This window comes from Vanessa tameamea, chromosome 19 (genome assembly GCF_037043105.1).
Source record: "Vanessa tameamea isolate UH-Manoa-2023 chromosome 19, ilVanTame1 primary haplotype, whole genome shotgun sequence".
Taxonomy (NCBI): domain Eukaryota; kingdom Metazoa; phylum Arthropoda; class Insecta; order Lepidoptera; family Nymphalidae; genus Vanessa; species Vanessa tameamea.
The window spans coordinates 11,272,266-11,292,179 of NC_087327.1; the positions used below are offsets into that span (position 1 = coordinate 11,272,266).

General features: G+C 38.8%; 3 protein-coding genes across 5 annotated transcripts; 2 read left to right on the top strand and 1 right to left on the bottom strand.

The window, feature by feature from the left end:
- The first annotated feature begins 1,263 nt into the window (after nt 1-1,263).
- LOC113393849 (pinin) lies at nt 1,264-3,659 on the top strand. The gene is made up of 6 exons (XM_026630941.2): nt 1,264-1,461; nt 1,531-1,665; nt 1,819-2,041; nt 2,123-2,417; nt 2,705-2,983; nt 3,466-3,659. The coding sequence occupies exons 1-6, from the start codon at nt 1,334-1,336 to the stop codon at nt 3,606-3,608; spliced, it is 1,203 nt and encodes a 400-aa protein (XP_026486726.1). The 5' UTR covers nt 1,264-1,333; the 3' UTR covers nt 3,609-3,659.
- Nucleotides 3,660-4,828: 1,169 nt separating this feature from the next.
- On the bottom strand, nt 4,829-8,216 carry LOC113393850 (ADP-ribosylation factor-like protein 2). Its single transcript, XM_026630942.2, has 4 exons — nt 8,030-8,216; nt 7,732-7,887; nt 6,652-6,850; nt 4,829-5,342 (listed from the first exon to the last, which is right to left on the bottom strand). The coding sequence occupies exons 1-4, from the start codon at nt 8,092-8,094 to the stop codon at nt 5,208-5,210; spliced, it is 555 nt and encodes a 184-aa protein (XP_026486727.1). The 5' UTR covers nt 8,095-8,216; the 3' UTR covers nt 4,829-5,207.
- Nucleotides 8,217-9,061: 845 nt separating this feature from the next.
- On the top strand, nt 9,062-19,394 carry LOC113393848 (protein kinase C). 3 transcript variants are annotated; one of them, XM_064217852.1, is made up of 18 exons: nt 9,062-9,338; nt 9,511-9,643; nt 9,715-9,829; nt 10,990-11,050; nt 11,769-11,943; nt 12,158-12,189; nt 12,583-12,653; nt 13,536-13,686; nt 13,955-14,091; nt 14,182-14,263; nt 15,331-15,396; nt 16,288-16,353; nt 16,587-17,108; nt 17,187-17,239; nt 18,319-18,505; nt 18,589-18,725; nt 19,003-19,101; nt 19,221-19,394. In XM_064217852.1, the coding sequence occupies exons 1-18, from the start codon at nt 9,242-9,244 to the stop codon at nt 19,281-19,283; spliced, it is 2,247 nt and encodes a 748-aa protein (XP_064073922.1). In that variant the 5' UTR covers nt 9,062-9,241; the 3' UTR covers nt 19,284-19,394. The 3 variants fall into 3 exon arrangements, with proteins under 3 accessions (XP_064073922.1, XP_064073923.1, XP_026486723.1); XM_064217853.1 differs by lacking the exon at nt 16,288-16,353 and having other exon boundaries at nt 9,063-9,338; XM_026630938.2 differs by lacking the exons at nt 15,331-15,396; nt 16,288-16,353 and having other exon boundaries at nt 9,064-9,338; nt 19,221-19,393.
- Nucleotides 19,395-19,914: the final 520 nt, after the last annotated feature.

Below are 19,914 nucleotides of genomic sequence, written 5' to 3' on the forward strand. Positions count from 1 at the left end.
ATGATAAATTGCATACTTTGTGTTATCTTTTAACATTTTATAATAATCATATAGAAGCAACTTACTCCCTAGCTTATTTTTCATTTCAAACTGTACACGTACAAAAAATAAATCTGTAGTTTTATAAGAATTATAAATATATTAGTCGATTTAATCGGGTTTTTTTTTAAATATAATAATAAGTTTATTGTAAAATTATTGACGGGCTGCACGATGTAGGTACTTGTCATCTGTCAAATGTGTCGACAGCTGACAGAAATTGCGGGTCGCATCCCGCGTGAAATTAATAATCCCAACGGAATATCCTTGATATTTTTACCAGAATATGATGAACAAGAAAACTTGCTCCGATACTCGACTTTGTTATTAGTATTTGTTGTGTATTTTATAATTTTAAAATGTAACAATCTGTAAATGTTCAAGTTCTGAAACACTTAAAAACTATAAAAAGATGCGTATGGGCAATATCGGCAATGGGGTAAGACCGTAGCGATCGAATCCCGGCTACTTTGACCACTTTTTATATGCTGTTATCCAGTCAATAGATGCAGTTTTATTAGCTTGTATTGCCTAAAGAACGAGGTTAATAGAAGGTGCACGAATCAGTCAAAAATTAAGTAAAGAAAATTTAATGATAGCCCGAATTTGAACCCGCGTTCTTCGGTTAATCGTATACTACGAATGACAAATTAACGATTAATCAGTTATTCTTCTATAAAGAGTAGTGTATAATTTAATCAAGTAGTTAAGGTGGTATTTTTATTATACATGCAATACATTAATGGATGTCATTAATATTTACAAATAAACGTGTACCATTTATCAATTTCATTAAAAAAATCAAGAATATGTTTTGGTATATAATTTACCTTGATTAGTAAAAGACTAGTAAAAGCCTACTTGAATAAATAATATTTTGATTTAGGTGGTTAGGTTCTTCATGGTTTACTATGTTAGTACCTACTTCTAATAGGTATATTGAGATATATACGTAATAATATATTTAAATGTTCATTTTTACTACTATATACTGCCATCTAGTTGTGAATAGAGAAACTTAAATAATAAATTTTAGACAATAGAAAAAAATATATATTTTTAAGTAATAGTAATAAAATAGTACCATTTATGTTTAAATATTTAACTTTTTTTAACAATCACACCTTATGGAATAAATACAGATAGCTTAAAAATTTAATAGCATAGTACAAAGGAACGTATTTATGTAAATATTCTATTTTATCTGTATGAACAATAGTCAAAAGCAAACTTGCGATCGTAAAGTATAAGAAATGAAATTGAACATTTACTAAATTTTATTTATAATCAAAATATGGGGACCGAGATAGCTATATCGTTTAGTACCTTACGTGCTCAATTAGAGAGTGAAAAAAGTAATTTGTATAAAATTGATGAAAACATTAAGAAAATTGTACAAACCTCAGGACGGTTTTCAGATAGGTTAGTGATCTTTAAACTTATACCCTTTTTTTAAGTTGAATTTAGTGTTAATTACTTATTTGCTTGCAGATTTAACGCTCCTGCCGATTACACAAGAGGTGGTTCGCGGTTAGGTGGTAGAAATGCTTACCCTGACGTAGCTAATAATTACAAAAATGAAGATCAATCGAAGCGCAAACATGAAACCAAGACAGTCTTTAGCAGGTAAGTGTTATTAATATATTTTTAAGCGTATTAGTGTAATTATTCAGAAATTAATGTGTACAAATTTTACTCTTATCCATTTTGCATTATAACTAATACTATTTTTTGAAAATTTGTTTCCTTTAAATATTAAACTATTTATAAAAACTTTAGATTATCTGCAAGATTCAATGACAGTGATGGAGAAGATGACGGCCCAGGACCAAAGAGGAACAAAGTACCCTCAACAGTGTGCCGGGAGCTCCCGACCAGAGCTGCAGTTCTGCGAGCCCAAGGAGACGACGAACAGGCAAGGAAACGTAATAGGAGAATATTTGGATCATTGCTTGGAACACTTCAGAAGTTCAAGCAAGAGGAGATTGTCTTGCAGACTAAAGTGAGTTTACGTTACTCTATTGAAAACTTCATAGACTCCATGAAACATTGTTGAAACTATAATCAATTTAATATTTTTCAGGAAGATAAAAGAGCACTAGTTGAAAAAAAAATCGAGGAGCAGGCAAGATTAGAAAAGGAAAGAGAATTGAAAGAGCGAAAGACATTATTTGCTGAGCGGGATCATAAAAAAGCCACCATAAAAGCCTTAGAAGCAAAGATGGCACGTGTGCATGAGTTTGAGAAGTGGGAAGCATCACAGCAATGCTTAAGTAACTTCATTCTGACTAGAACCAAACCACATATATACTGGCTACCAAAGAAGATATCGGAGAAAGCGACCGAAAGATTAAATTCCAGTAGAAAATTCCATGAGAGTAAGTTCTTTAGTACTATAGGTCTAGTGACTAAGATGTCATTTTAATCAGAACTGTGATGCATAAAATGTTTCTATATGGCATAAGTTATTCTAATTATTTAGTTTCTTAAAATTTGCAGCTAAGTATGGTCCTATTTATCGCAGTGAGTAAATAATTAAATAATTAACTTTCTGTAACTTTTCTGTAACATATGTAAAGAACATGAATGCAATTAGTTCTTATATGTATTTACTAACATATTATGGGGCTTATTGGAACATATTATAATATGAAATCCTGCATAGGTTATATGGCGAGGAAACGGGAAGAATTACAAGATGAATTACAACGGATAGAGAATAGGTGTCTCCGGCCAAGGGGTCCCGGTGCTAAGGAGAATGATCTGGAAAACCATCATAGGAATTATGTTTTTGAGAAATCTCCTATCATTGAGGAAATCAAGCAGGAGGATAGGGGAAGGAAGAGAGATAAGTTTGCTATGGATGTGGATGAAAAGGATCGAGATGAAAGTGACGGTGAAGACAGACATAACGAAGTTCAGGAAAACGAAGCGGAAAAAATAGGTAAACAGATTGTAGATATATTATTTAAAAAAATCCAAAAAATAGTAGTGAATTCTTCTACTTGGAAGTCACTTTTAATCTTAGTTTCTAATTTGCAGTAGAACCTGATGTGAAGTAGTCTTCATTACACATGGACCATAGGCTAATAGCCTTTGCGTAAACACAGTAATATCATCGATCCATTGCAATTTAATAAACATAATTAGAATAATTGAGGATTGGTAAATACCTAAACAGACCTGCACTGTTAACACAAACTTGAGTTTGCTCTGAAATACCATAATTATCATTTATCCTTGAAAAAAGATTCAATATAAATGGATATTGATTAAAGTACAAAATTGATGTCCAGACATTAATGTATTACAATAATATGTTCAAATGGTTTTATTTGAAATATAATTTTATATTCAACAAATGTTATTAAATGTGGTCCCTGTTATCTTTTTACTCATAATTGTATAAATTCTCTCCTCCTCCAGAATCAGATGAAAACAAAATGGACACCAGCACAGAGCAGCAAACTATTTCTGAAACCGAAGAAGCAACAAACAAAGAAGATACAAACGAACCTATCACTGCTAATGAATGTGAAGAAATGAAAGATGTGACATCTGATCCGTAACCAGCTTCATGTACCGACTATATAAGGGATATCTTGACTTTAATAAAAACTGCGAAAATCAAGCAAAATACATTTTATTTTTGGCACGTGTTTATGAAAAACTGGCACTTGTTTGTAGCTTTTATTTTGTCTCCTTAATATCTCTCATTATCAGAATTTCATTTATCAAAAATGTATCGCAATATGTATATATATATATATATCTTTATTACCCACATATTGAATCTTAGGTATGTATCACATAAAATAATTGAACAACATAAGACTTATTTTTCAATTGATAATCAGTTTTTATTGTTTTAAATGTCATGCAAAGGCTACTGGACCTATTGTGATGTAACTTCTTGTGTTTATTAGGTTATTATTGGACTTAACACTGGTATGTAATATAACTCACTATGTTGAATAGAACTGGAAATATAACAAGAAAAACATACTTCTCCACAGCCAAATGCACACATAAAATGTGCTCGCACTTTACACAATCCCCTGTTAGTGTCCCATGTACATCATCAACAAAGATTAGTATTAAATCTTTTTATTAGGTATATATGAGTGCATTAGTTTGGTATATCGCGAAGAGATATAGACTACTTTTTATCTTTTTTGTATGCTTTAAATACAATAATTAATTAATTTCAGATCTTTTTAATTAAAGAATCATTGAACAGATATTTGTGTGACCATTGTAACAGAAGAACATACATTTTGACATAAATACCATCACCATTTGAATATCAATTATTTTTTATATTTTAATATGAGAAGTATTGGCTATGGTATATAGATTGTTGAACTGAATTAGAATATAGGTAATGAGCATTTACAATTTAAAAAATTATACAAAGTAAAAATATATAATATCCTTTAGAATAGTAAAAGTTTTTCCAAGTTTAATATAAGCACTAAGGTTATTTAAAGAGCATGTTATGTAAAATATGGGATTGTGTTTGCCACAACATTTTTCTGGGTATATCTATGATACACTATCTTATGAATCACATGTTTTTATAAATATCACTAAAATTAATGTACGAAAATTTTCGATGTTACATAATATGTAGATTTATTTATTATAAATGAAGAACTGACAAGTGTACCAACATTTTTTAAACAAAATTAAAAACAGATTTATTTCCGAGTGTTATTTTCATGTTTGACCTCATGTATGACCTATCAATAGATGTAAGGAATAGCGAAAAAGGCAAATAAAAGAGCTGTTTATTATTAAGAAATATAATGAGAAAAATAAAGATCACAGGTTGCATGAAATGTTCACATCATAGGCACGAATATAGTACAAAAAACACTGTGTGATATTCATTATGCTTTTAAGAATAATGGTAAGCTGGAATTTCTTTATATGTAATGTAATAAATAATACTATAATGAAAAGTTTAATTTTTAATATTTGTTACATTTTCAGCAACTACACTACATGAGTATGTAATTCTTAAATAAACAAAATTATGCAATTCATAGTTTTTTAATATTTTAAAGTTAATTTAAATGCAATATTAATTATTATAATTACTATTAATGTTTTCAAATAAAACATATGTATTAGTTAAATAACGAATCAAGACAACTTTACATTGTTCAGTCAAGGGTAAATATCCTGGATGCTATATCATCTAGCATCCAATCCATTCCCTCTAGCAAGTTCTCTCCAGTGACAGCTGAGCAACGCAAAATACGCCAATGATGTGTTTTGATGCCATCCAGCTCAAGTGCCTGAAAAGGATTATTGCTAATAAAATAAGTATTAAGTACAGAAAGTTGTTTAAAAAATTACAATTGCAGTTCGTAAATTAAAAAAAAAATCAATTCGAATAATTAAACATGGAACATAATGAAAATTTTTATTTATAAGATTTATCAATTATTAAAATAATTCCTGCAAACAAAAAAAATGATACAACACTAGCGACCCGCCCTGGCTTCACACGGATGCAACGCTCTTACTAAATATACTAGTCTCTTACAAAATTCATAGTTTTTCAGTCATTAGACAATACAAAACCCTATGTCCCTGCGTTTTAAATCTGTAATATCTTCGAAAATATTAATTTAAATTACATGCTGTAAAGGGCCATATTGATCTATATTAAATGCACAAAGTATTTAAGGTAGATTAAGATAATAAGCCATTATTTCTCATAAAAAGTAAAGGAAATTGTTATTTTGGGTTATCCCTAAGAGATAGACATATACTATCATGGACTTTTACTGTAGTACATTATTTTGATCTATCTTGTAGAGTTCAGCCAGCTTTTGCAATGTAAGCGCAAAGAAATGTTTTTAAGGTCATAGCTCATTAGAGCCACCCGGCACCCACTCCGCACCGCCTCGTCGCACGGCGTCCACTCGTTGTCGACAGGTGGTCCACGGGTGGACACCGTGTTATCACCAATAAACGTCGCGCGGTCAACCATTGGACCTCGCATCGTCACCCAGTGGACCCCGCGCTGGCCGCTGGTGGACCCCGCGTGGTCTACGACTGGAGACCGGTTAGGTAAGGCTGGGAATGAAGGGAGGGTGGGGAGCGATGCATCGCCAACGCGTCGCCCTCGAGTGAATCACTCGCAGGCAGCGCGCGGTCTACGTGCGGCAAGCATGCGAGTTGCGAGTTGTCACCGAGTGGTCCACGCGCCGCCCGCGCGTGGGCAACTTGCGAGCGAGGCGATCCGGAATTGATGTAATGAGCGTATACCCATAGAAATCCATACACACAATATCAACCGCACTAGTTGAGGCGGTGAGGGTCGGGTGCCGGGTGGCTCTAATGAGCTATGACCTTTATTTACGACATTACTTTAGAAAGCTCTAAAATTATTGTTTCTCTACTATATTGTGCAAGTATCACACATATATACTGCTTGAATCAATCTATCTATCAAAAAAACACATTAAAATTCTTTGTGTAATTTTTAAGATCTAAGCATACACAGGGACAGACGGCAGTAAACCACTTTGTTTTATACTATGTAATGATTACCACATTTTTTAAAGAATACTCTTATAAATTTTTTTTTTTTATAACCTCTCTTATTTCCTGCAGTGTCAAAGCACCCGGGAGGTCTGACTTATTGGCCAAAACCAGTAGTGTAGCACCAGCTAATCTCTCCTCTCTCAGCAATGAATGTAGTTCTTTAGCGCAGTCTGCTAATCTCCTGGCATCAGCACTGTCAACTACCCAGGCCACCCCATCAGTGCTCTCAAAGTAATTCTTCCAATATGATCTGTATTACAAAATGCTAAAGTAATGATTTCATATAAGATTTTAATACAATGGGACCTCCTAGGAAGTGGTCAAGACCACCTATAGATATTGCTGTTGACCATGTGAAGTAAGATGTTATGTCCCTCGTGTGTGTAACACAGTAATACTTTAGAATAAATGTATATTTTCTATTACTTTGTGTCCTAGATGAATTCTATAAGATAAACAGTATCTGGCTCGATATCTACCTCGATAAAAAAATATAAATGCAAAATAGAAAATAGAGCTTATAAAATCATGTATTATAACAGAGACATGATTTTTATTTGATCTACTTCACATCAATAATAATTTTATGCAAAATTTTTTTTGGAGAAAGTTTTTGTTATCAACTTTGCCGTAGATCTGTAATGGCTTGTACATATTAATCTTAAATGATCGCAGGTTCAAATCTGAGCAAGCGACACTGCATTTTCAGGATGTGAAATGAATGTCTTTTATATGCGTTTCATTCACCCAAGTTATAACAGTGGTGGAATAAGCATCAAATTATGAGGGATGGCTTTAGTCCATCATTGACAAAATACAAGCTGTTTCTTTACTGTGTTGTAACTCATCATTAGATGATGATGCAGTATTGTTTCTATGCCATTAAACTGATTGAACTGTTAATTGATATATATTTGAGCATAGATAATATTTTGGCACAAGTCATATGGGATAGTAGCTTATTTAATTTGTATCTAAGCTATTATACTAGCATATGGCATTGCATTAAGTAGTTATATCATAAAACTTCAATGTAAAACAAATAACAACAACGATATTAGCAACATGTGTGGCAAGTATGAAATTAAGTATAGATTACAAGCAAATGCAGGTTGTTTTACTATACTAAACCTTAATGATTTTTGTCCTCCCACATCCCATATATTAAGTTTATATCCTCGGTGTTCTAAAGTCTTTATGTTGAAGCCAAGTGTTGGGGATATAGTGTCTATCGGCTCTCCGTTAAAACGTTTTAAAATTGTCGTTTTGCCTGCATTATCAAGACCACTGTTTACTTCATTAAGAAAACTATATTTTTCAATGGTTTAACAAAAAGTAATGCTCTGAACATAAAACATATTTACAAAAATGAGTCATAAACATAACCTTTACTTTTAGAAAGTTAATAAGTAATGATAAAAAAGGATACAGCATCAGTATACGCATTTCTTTTTCCTTTTGGCGGAGTTTCTTTAAGATAGTTAGAAAACCCATTGTTTAATGTAAATGCAACTAACTAGCATTGTTTTTATTTAAAAACTATTACCAGCCTGAAATAAACTGCTTATTTCGACAATTGTTTGAAACTTAATGTTGTTTGACAGTTGACGTCGTTGACGACTGTCATGACTTGCGAAGGTTGTATTATTATTTATTATATTAAAACTGCATGCAGAATGACACAAATATTATACGATACCCTAGGTACTTTTCCATTGATAATTCAAATAATAATTACTGTTTAAAAGTGTGAAAACGTCTTTCGAAATGGCTACAATTACCATTATTTAAAGCAGAACTTACAGTAAAAATGAGCGGTCAGATATGTGAATACATTTAAAAATAAGAAACGGCGTGAAACGCTAAATTTGAGTATAAATCTTGATTGTTTAAGATTTCAACTAATAATATCTCATCAACTATAAATAGTTTCTATACCGTAGGTAGTATACAGTATCTAGATTATTTTATTTATAAAGAAATACTGCACTAACACAAAACATTCTAGAGCGAGTTAATAGAATCTTACGAGACCATTCAATCACCTGGTTTTTAAAGAATGATGATGTGGATGTGATACATCGTTATTATATCCGTTAATGGTTATATCGACATAGCTTAAATTCGTATAGACTGATCGGGTGGACGAACCATCTAAATACTAGATACAGAACGTAAGCTTATAAGTTACAACCCGTTAGAACATACAATTTTTCGATTGGGTCTACACGTTACATTTGGCCGCACCATAAAAATCTTATGTATGATAAAACAAGAACAAATATCTACTATGGAAAAATTAAATTTAGAACTACCGACTCAATTTGATAATATGTTAATTACTAAGTATTGAATAATGTTTATTAAGTTTTTATAAGTTTAGCATTAACTTTATTATATGTATAATTTATCTTTACAAAACCACAAGCAAAAATAAGTTTTTTCAGAATCCAATATCCAATATGAATTCATTATTTACCATAGAGAAAGTAAATCTATCCATGGCCGATCTCATCGCTGTCAAGTCTCTATTTCTATCCCAATTATGAAGCATCTTCAATGATTTTTAGTGGTTTTAAAAAGTGGAAGTGATAGTGTGGCGGTGCGGTCTCGGAGATAGTGCTCGTTGGTCGGCAGCACCATGTTCAGCGGGACGGTGCGTGTGAAGGTGTGTGAGGCGACGGGCCTCAGGCCGACCGACTTTCAGAAACGGCACAACATGACCTTCGGAAAGCCAGGTAAGTCCCACCACAATATAAAATATCCCACTAAGGTCCTTAACTCGAAACATCAAAATACATAATATTAAGTGTCAATTTTATATAAACAAAATTTGCGCATAAAATAGGCGTTGCATGTTTACCGAATTGGGTGTTGCTATTATTTGTAAATATCGAGTTATCTTTGCAGACGACCAGCCAATAGATCCGTATGTGTCGATCGATGCCGACGAGCACCATCTAGACCGGTCGAGCACCAAACCGAAAACGTTCGACCCTGTGTGGAATGAGACATTCATACACGAGGTTCAGAACGTCACAAGGTACGTCGTTGTCGGATACCCAATTAGGATTTGATAATTTATTTGTTGTTAATCGATTTTATGTATTTTAGCTTGGGCATCACAGTATTTCATGATGCAGCAATTCCCCCTGATGATTTTGTTGCAAACTGCACTATTCCCTTTGAAGATTTGATGCACCGTGAGAAAGATGCTACTGATTTCTGGGTGAGTATTTATTTCAGTATTCCATTTAGATTCAGCTTACAACTGAATTACTAGAAGCTTATCTTATCTAAGATACTATGTTATAGTAAGATTTATTACTATAGAGAATATTATCGTATACCACATAATACATAAATTAATTTGTTTGTTTTGATTAGTTTGATAACAATCAAATGTCAAATCAACAACAATGTGTATATTGATTTGAATACTGAGTAAATGGTTAACATATGAATGGACAAAATATTTAATAGTTTAAAATAAAAACAAATTGAAGTATGAAGTTTTCTAAGAAGTAACTGAGGTGCCAACACCATGTTTCTGCGAACTAACTGCTAGGTCTAGGCGGGTGATCAGTCCCGATTAAGGATGAAATATATCCTCTATCAGGACTGATCATCCGACTGGCTCGAGCTACAGTCATCATTTGGAAGATGTGTGACTCATCATTTTTGGAGATTTTCCTCATCTAGTTATATTTGTGCTTATTCATAAGTGAAAGTGTTTTCCTAGTGTTGTTTTTATTTGTATGAAGGTCATCGTTTTGGGGTTTATACAGAGTTGACGTAGGGCTTCTTTGATGTCTTATTGTTTGACAATTTATATTCTCAATTATATACAGATATATGTTGTGTAAATATTAAATGTTTTTAATATTGAAATTATTTGTGAGTTTTCTGCTTGTATAAGGCATTTTTTAAGTACTTAATATAAAATAAAATAAGTAGTATAAAATCAGTATGACTATGGGCACAAGGGACATCTTAGTTCCCGAGGATGGTGGCGCATTGGTGATGTAAGGAATGTTGAACATATCCTACAGTGCAAAAATGTTTTTTTTTTTTAATATACCTTAAATATGAAGTGTTCTTTATTTTAAGGGTGTCGCAAAAATGTCTGATGCACTATATGACGTACTTACTGATATCAGCCACTGTGATATGAGTTAGTTTGTTAGTCAAGGATATTCAATTAAATAGTTTAAAGTTATACGATGAGTATTGAAATGCATATTTTAATCTTAGTTGTTTATTTTAACATTTAATCTGCAAATCTTTAAATATATGAATAAATGTAAAGTCTCTATATTAGTTATTCTTTAAGTACAGATGGAGTTTATAAAAATCTTCATATGTCTTGATACGGAGCTTGTTTTACAGGTGGACTTAGAACCTCAGGGCAAATTACACCTGAAAATTGATCTGAAATGGAATTCTCAAGGTCAGTGCCCTAGCGCTTGTTTAATTTGGTCGTAGGGCTTTGTGCAAGTTCACCTGGGTAAGTACCCCCACTGATAAGATATTCTTCCACTAAGCAGCAATGCTTAGTATTGTTGTGTATTGGTTGAAAGGGTGAATGAGCCTGTGTAACTACAGGCGTGATGCCATTACATGTTAGTTTCTAAAGTCAATGGTGAATGGTAAATATTTCTTAATATCTGGGCAGTGACGACCACTAGCCGCGGCGCGGCGGCAGTAGTACTGATTTTTTTTTTAGTGAATGAAAGAGCCACTTATCTAAAACAGTAACAGCCTGTACATTTCACACTGCTGGGCTAAGGCCTTCTCTCCGTTTAAGTAGAAGGCTCGGAGCTTATTCCACCACGCTGCTCCAAGGCGGGTCGCTGGATAAACATGTGTCATTTCGTTGAAATTAGACAGATGCAAGTTTCCTCGCGATGTTTTACTTCACCGCCGACCACGAGAACGAATTATAAACACAAATTAAGCACACGCAAATTCAGTTGTGCTCGCCTGGGCTTGAACCCGCAATCATCGGGTGAGATGCCCGCGCTCGAACCACCGGGCTTTCTCGGCCGCACTTATCCACGTGGGGGTAGCGTGTGGCAGCGTGAGGTAGCGTGTGGTAGCGTGTGGTAGCGTGTGGTAGCGTGTGGCAGCGTGTGGCAGCGTGTGGCAGCAATGGTGTGCCGTTCCAGTGGCGGCGGCGGCGGGCGCGCGCGCGGCGCGGGGGCGCGAGTTCAAGGAGGGCGCGGGGTTCGCGCGGCGGCGCGGGGCCATGCGGCGCCGCGTGCACCAGGTCAACGGCCACAAGTTCATGGCCACCTTCCTGCGCCAGCCCACCTTCTGCAGCCACTGCCGCGAGTTCATCTGGTGAGTCCTCTCCTCGACCTCCTTTCGTCTACTGACCGGTGCCCGATTTAGATAAACTATCGCAACGGGCGCACTGCGGTGGCCGTAGTCTCATTACTCGTCGAGCCGGCTGCGTTCGTTAAGTCTACTCACGGAGGGACGAGCTTCCGAGACAGTATTGTTTTTTTTAATTTTCGTGGAGAGTTTAATTACAAATGTTGTTTGAATTTTCCAGGGGTATCGGGAAACAAGGATACCAGTGTCAAGGTATATATCATTGAACCTTACTCGTATCTTAATTGCTCAGTCTTCGTTAGAAATGTAATTGACTATTACAGTAGAAACTAAATTATTTCCTAAAAGTTGTCTGATATCGTCGATCTTACCTGCTTGGTTTATTATAATGTCCAGTTTCTAAAACGTTCATCAGAGTAACTGAATACTTAACGCTCATTGGTCGCCTATCGCGTTAGCTACCATGGACCGATTACAGCTCAGAGTAAATTCTGAAAATTTGATCCATATTTGATCAGCGTTTCAGAAATTAAAACTAGATAAGTACCTACTTAACTATTAAAATTAAGATATTTATTAATTCGGTATGTTTTTATAAGAATAATGAATGAATTCTTCAATAGAACAATGTTATTTTTTGTGTAGTTTGTACTTGCGTCGTACACAAGCGGTGCCATTCGTCCGTCGTCACCAAATGTCCCGGGATGAAGGAGGAGGTTTGTTGTTTTTAAATGTCGTTTCTTAATGTCTTTAAAAATGAACTTCGTGTGTGCCATGCCACTGACTTCTATGACTAATGTATTAGATGTAGAATCTGATCTGAATGAAGTTTCGCCTTGATATGTTAGTGAAGCGCTGGTCAAGGATAGATGAATTCATTTGGCTTTGCGTCATCAGCTAACATCTACGACTGACAATAAGCCAAATTATACCCTATTTCGACCACAAGAGGGCAAAAACCCAAATAAACATTTGACACGAATTGACGCGATATCATTGGCCGAGAGCTTCAATGAAATCTATGATATTCATTATGTACGTTCGATAAAATTTATTTTTGAACGTTAACGAAACTGTATTCGGAAGTTAAATTAAAGTGGATATAAGTAGTTTAGAGAAATAGTGTTGTATAATAAATAAAGATAAAGTATTCAAGAGCTGTTAATACACAATATAGCTGTGCTGTTATGTAAATCTAAGGTTTGTTTATATTCATTCCTTTTTCGATCGGCGTAGGCTATAGTACAGTTGCCCGCTCTTAGTATTTTTGAGCGAATGTGGTTCCTCAATCTTTTCGCAGTAAAGTGTTGTGACGCTTTGCTTTTCCGTTTTGTATAATTTTTAACTTCGTGAAGTAGTTTTCCTTATAATAGGTAGCCAAATTGACCAAATTTTATAATCGGCCAATGATTTAACGGTAAAAAAAATTGTGCATATTTATATTTCGAATATTTTCCGTGCCCAGTTTTTAAAGAGCATACAAAATAGGTCGTACCCTCGCCACTATTTGGGCTTACGAGCGTTACAATACATCCTCTGTACGAAGCAGCAGCCCCTGTAGTGCCCCGGGTGTGTAGTGTGTGCGTGTGGGTCCGCAGCAGCTGGGCGACGTGGACGTGTCGGGCGGGCAGCGCTTCAACGTGAACGTGCCGCACCGGTTCGTGGTGCACTCCTACAAGCGCTTCACGTTCTGCGACCACTGCGGCTCGCTGCTCTACGGGCTCATCAAGCAGGGCCTGCAGTGCGAAGGTACACCAGGAAACGGACGAACGTTTCGAATTTCGAAGAGGTTTCGAAAGTTTCCTCTGACGCGGACACGTTTTGGCGCCCGTTCGGGTGGACACAGTGTAACCGATTTCGACGAGACAAACATTTCGCCATCTCTACCCCGTGCGAGGGGCTAAAGGGGGTAGTCCACTTGAGATCGTGTTCACCAGGACTAGCGCCAATGCCTCCGTAACCTAGTTAGTCCCAGCTGCGCGGCACCGTACCGTGAGTGTAACCGTGCGTTGCTCAGTGTGTTCCATGAACGTGCACAAGCGCTGTCAGAAGAACGTGGCCAACAACTGCGGCATCAACACCAAGCGCATGGCCGTCATCCTGCACGAGATCGGCGTGTCGCCCGACAAGCACCCGCGGCCCAAGGCCTCCAAGGTGACCGGCTTCTTCTTTTCATTTCATTGCTTTGGGTCGAGACTATTTTGGTGCGATTTTACTCAGCTTGGCCCGTTGCCTCTGTTGCAGTATTTGAACACGTCGCTGATGGAGGGACCCCCGGAGCTGTCGTCCGACGAGGGGAAGGATTCTGACAAACACGACGACAAAAGTGAGTCGCCCATATGTGGAATACAGCATTTTTGTCTGCCCTCAAACTTGTTTAAGCTCTAAAGCTGACCTTTCCTTTACCTTAAAGATATGTCGTTAAGGTAAAGGAAAGGTCAGCTTTAGAGCTTCCCCATAGGGAAGGGGGACTTGTTAGCGATGCGTTATTTTTTTTAAATGTTTGATCAAAATATACTTCTCCTGTTTAATATTTTGGATATAATTATTATGTCTGTGTCTTTTTGATGAACGTAAGTCGGTATGTTGTGTTTTTTGTGTTTGATTATAATTTAATTGCCCTTAAGTTTTGTTTAGTTATTTGATACTTGATATAGTGCCATGGGATCTAATGAGGATTTTTGGATGACTTCAAAATGGAATTGTAATTAAATGAGTACGTAACAGTTATAAAATTAATTATGATTTTTTTTGAGAACCGGTAACATATTCTCTAATCATAATACAAAATAATTTGAAGTTTACTTTTAATGCTGAATTAATATCGAACCAAAAACACTGTCCCACTGTTATCGGACTTTTCGGCAAATGTCATAGACTATAGTCAATTGCGCAAAAAATACGCACAGACACACACACGCACAAGGAGGGGTTTCGGTCTGAGCTGGCGCTATACTGACGGCGTGTTGTGCTTCGAAGCACAAAATATTGAATACTAACTGTGCCCGCGACTTCGTGCACATTTGAATTTAAGATATTTGAAGATTACAGCGGAGCCAAGTTACTCATTATTACATCAGCTATCTGCCAACGAAAGTCCCGTCAAAATCGGTCCAACCGTTCCAGAGATTAGTCGGAACAAACGGACACACAAAAATTGTAAAAAAATGTTATTTTGGTGGACATATGTACCGCGTACACATACATACGCATTTAGTAAAAAGCGGTCATTTTAATATCACAAACAGACACTCCAATTTTATCAAATGCATAGATAGGGGATACCCCTGTTCTTTAGTAAAAGTTCGTTAGTAAAAAGGTCGTAATGTTATCGATACCCACGTGGCCCCCCGGCCGGTGGGGCCTCGCGCGGTACACGTGTTGGGTGTGCAGGTGTGCCGGCCGCGCTGTGGGACTCGCACTGGGCCGAGCTCCAGGAAATATTCACGTGCTACGAAGGTTTTTTATTTTGTTACATACGGGCTTCCGGTGGATGGGTGTTGCTTTTTCGTTTCTGTTGTTATTGTTGCTTGATTTTTGTTGTGCGTTTGTTAGCAATATTGAAAAAAAACCTCTCGTGGTTGTTGTCGCATCAAAACGTAACAGATGGACGACTTAATTTGAGGCGTCAATAGCTCAACGGTTTACGGGCCGCCTACCGACGTGAAGTCGCAGGATCGGTCCTGACCCCTTGGGCTATTGTCGTCCCCGCTCCTAACGCGAGTGATAAACTTAAAAGGAGGGGTAAATGGAAATATTGTAATTCTTTAATTAAATTGGAGCGTATAATTTAAAAAAAAATTGTTTGATGTTGTTTTTACATTTGAGAGTATAATATTAATTAACCTAAATAATATTATTAATATAATTGTATGCGGGAATGTCTGTGGAAATATATAGGCATCTGTATAATATAGCGGTTCTTTATTACAAATCGATAGAATTCGATCGTTGCTATTCTTGCAGGATATATGATAATTTAATTGTATTTAAGTAACATGTCTGTGTAATTTAATTTTTGAAAAAACTCAATGCTAAGTCTCCCGTCGGGTTTTTTGGGGTAATCTTCATTCTAAGGAGATTGAATTGAATCCGGCATTTGGCGGCTCTAAAATCTCTTTTGAGTTGACTCAACTAAATTAAAATGCATCTGGATCAATTTATTCAATCAAAACATTATTATGACCTATGTATAACATATGTTTTAGTTTATCTGCAATGAAACGAAAGAGATTAATGTAATACTGAGCACTCCCGCGCTAACGGCGACACTATTGCTAACGAACACACGCTTTGTTATGTTGTATTACGTTTTGTTGCACAAATTCACTCGTCTAACTCTAAACCTAGGTGCGAAGCGGGAGCCGCCGTGGCGTTCTCACTGGGACGATCTGCAGGACATATTTAGTGGCCAAGGTTCTATATTCATTTCAGTCGAACGAAAAGCCATCGTAAATCGTAATTATGTCTTTCAGTTTATTTGGTTCCTAATCATGAAATAAAATAAAAATATTCGAGACAGCTCGTATGTCCCATTCGAACACTTCCGAGTCACTCGACGATCCTCCGACGCGAGGAGGGCTCGCGTCGCCCCCCTCGGCCGGAGGGGAGGGGGGCGAGGCGGGCGCTGCAGCGTGCGCGTGTCGCAGGCGGCGACGGCGACGGCGACGGCGACGGCGACGGCGACGGCGGCCACAAGGTGTCGCTGGCCGACTTCCACTTCATCAAGGTGCTCGGCAAGGGCTCGTTCGGCAAGGTGATGCTGGCCGAGAAGAAGGGCACGGACGAGGTGTACGCGGTGAAGGTGCTGAAGAAGGACGCCATCATCCAGGACGACGACGTGGAGTGCACGCTGACGGAGCGGCGCGTGCTGGCGCTGGCGGCGCGCCACCCGTTCCTCACGGCGCTGCACTGCGCCTTCCAGACGCCCGAGCGGCTGTTCTTCGTGATGGAGTACGTGGACGGCGGCGACCTGATGTTCCAGATCCAGCGCGCGCGCAAGTTCGACGAGCCGCGCGCGCGCTTCTACGCCGCCGAGGTCACGCTGGCGCTCACCTTCCTGCACTCGCACGGCGTCATCTACCGCGACCTCAAGCTGGACAACATCCTGCTGGACAGCGAGGGCCACTGCAAGCTGGCCGACTTCGGCATGTGCAAGGAGGGCATCCTGGGTGCGTACCCGCCGCCGCTGTCCATGCCGGTGCCGGTGCTGCCCTATACGATGTACTGAGCTGCCGCCTCTTTTCCAGACGGTGCGACCACCACGACTTTCTGCGGGACTCCGGATTATATTGCGCCGGAGGTGAGTCCGTAGCGTGTTCTTGATGACTTCTGACTTCTATAAACATGATCTAAATGTACCAGTGGGCCGTTGGATTTGAATTGTGCCCGTTCTATATCAGATGCGAAGATTTGTGTTACAAGTTCTACTCAATTTTTCGTGTCACAGATCATTCATTCTCTCCTCATTATGGATGTGATATCGTTTTGAACATATTGTCGTGTCACCGTAACGTTTTATTTTATAGTGTAGGTAGTAAATGGCCCACCTGATGGTAAATGGTCACCGACCCCCGTAGACATTAGCGCTGTAAAAATAATTAACCATTATTAACATTTTAGATTAGATGTCGTGTTCCTCGTGTCTGTGGTTACACTGGCTCACTCATCTTTCTAACCGCAATACAACAATAATAAGTATTGCTGTGTGCCGGTAGAACGTCTGTGCTGAAAGTGGGTGTTCCACAAGGAACTTCACAATCAACTTTAGATCCGTTACTGTTTTTAGTGTATATAAATGAACTTATTTTCTATACGCGATTGGTACACAACAAATAATTCAGTTTCAAATGTCTTTAACCTACCTGACGCTAGAAGGCAAGATTATAATATATCACTTAACAGTAATGGTCTTGATGTAACCGATGCTATGGTGTTTTTAGGAATAATATTAGATTCCATCCTTCAGTAAAATTTTTATTTATCGCCCTTAACAGGGAGACACAGCTCCACGATTACAAAAGTTACACAACAGACTTTGATAACGCTCGTCTAGTATATTTCGAATTGAGATGGAATGTTTTTATTTCACAAAAGGGAACTTTCATAAACGTAAAAAGGGCTTAAGATGGAACCCTCTGGAATACCTACTCGTTGCATATCGTTCCTTTAAAAACGAGTCAAGTATGAAGCAATCATGATATTGATTGCTTCATACTATACAGATCAAGAAATTCCTCCAAAATACCTGTAGAATTTTCTAGTTTATATAGAAGTGTTTCGTTTGTTTGAAATTCTTTTATAACATCGACGTCGGTCGTCAGTCGACGCCGAGTCGAGTCAAAGCGACAAGCTCAAAGATCGTCGCGTCCGCGTCCACAGATCCTGCAGGAGCTCGAGTACGGCCCGTCGGTGGACTGGTGGGCGCTGGGCGTGCTGCTGTACGAGATGCTGGCGGGGCAGCCGCCCTTCGAGGCCGACAACGAGGACGACCTGTTCGAGTCCATCCTGCACGACGACGTGTTGTACCCCGTGTGGCTCTCCAAGGACGCCGTCTCCATACTGAAGGGTACGGCCTAGCCTAGCGGCCCCCGGGCGGCCTCCCGCCCCCCCCGGCCCCCCGCCCCGCACTGACCCCTGGCGTGCCCGCAGGCTTCATGACGAAGAACCCGTCGCGGCGGCTCGGCGTGCTGGGCGGCGCGGGCGGCATCCGCCAGCACGGCTTCTTCCGCGACGTGGACTGGGACGCGCTGGCGCAGCGCCGCCTGCGCCCGCCCTTCCGGCCCAAGGTGAGCCTCGCCCCAGGCGCTAGCGCTCTCTGGGAATATTTTGTACAGTAGCCGAGGATGGAATTCGCCATGTCTATAATTTTCGTGAAATTATTCGTTTCCAAGAAAATACAAATCGAGTTACTTACTGAGCATCGCATATTTATTTATTTATTTTATATGTTAAACATATAAACTGGTGTAATTCTTTCCTTGTGCTGATGATGTTTGCTTGCTTTGCTACAGTCAGCAGGAGTGCCCAAATGGATGCTCACTTTTGTTCCGATTCCGTCCGCAGAAGAGCAAGCGCGAGGCGGCCAACTTCGACGCGGAGTTCACGAAGGAGGAGCCCGGCCTGACGCCCGTGCCGCCCAACGTGCTGCGCGCCATCAACCAGGTGCGCCCTCCCCCCGCGCCGGCCCCGCGCCCCGCTGGCCCCGCAGGCCCCGCAGGCCCCGCGCCCCGCTGGCCCCGCAGGCCCCGCAGGCCCCGCTCACCCGTGTTCTCGTGTTGCAGGAGGAGTTCAAGGGCTTCTCGTTCGTCAACAAGGACTTCAACCCCGCGCCGCCGCAGCCCTGAGCCCCCCCGCCGCCCGCCCCGCCCCGCCCGCGCCCCCCCATGTGACAGTTCTATTTAACGTTTCGGTGACGACTCTAGTCACGGCAGTATCGGCCGACCTCGTACGCGATACTTGTTTTTTAATAGACGACTGCGTTTGTAAATATATTCCGCGGGTACATGTTGATATTCTCGAGAATGTACTCCGCTGCCGCAGCGGCGGCGGCGCTGCGGAGTCGCCGCCGGCGAAGCTTTATTTATGAACTCGTCCGAGTTCGGAACCGCGATTTAACTATTATTTATATTTAGAAAAAAAATTAAATCTCGATCTCTATTGCGAGGTCAAATATTTACCTAAAACAAATATGTTTTTTTATGATATGGATCATTAAAAATATGTAAGCGACTGTGGCCTAAAGCGTTGGAAGGATTGCAATAAATACCGGACAAACAGTATGACTATCATGTTAAATAGAATTGTCAGTGACCGTGAAGTGTCCAACATATTGTGTATAAGTTTTACCGAAATGTTATTTGAGCGTAGCGATAGCGTCAGTAGTCACGATCGTAAGGCTGTTCCGAAACATATTATAAGAATAACCTTAGTTCTGTAGGTTTTCGTTGCAATGGGGTATTCGCTCGTTTGCGTTAC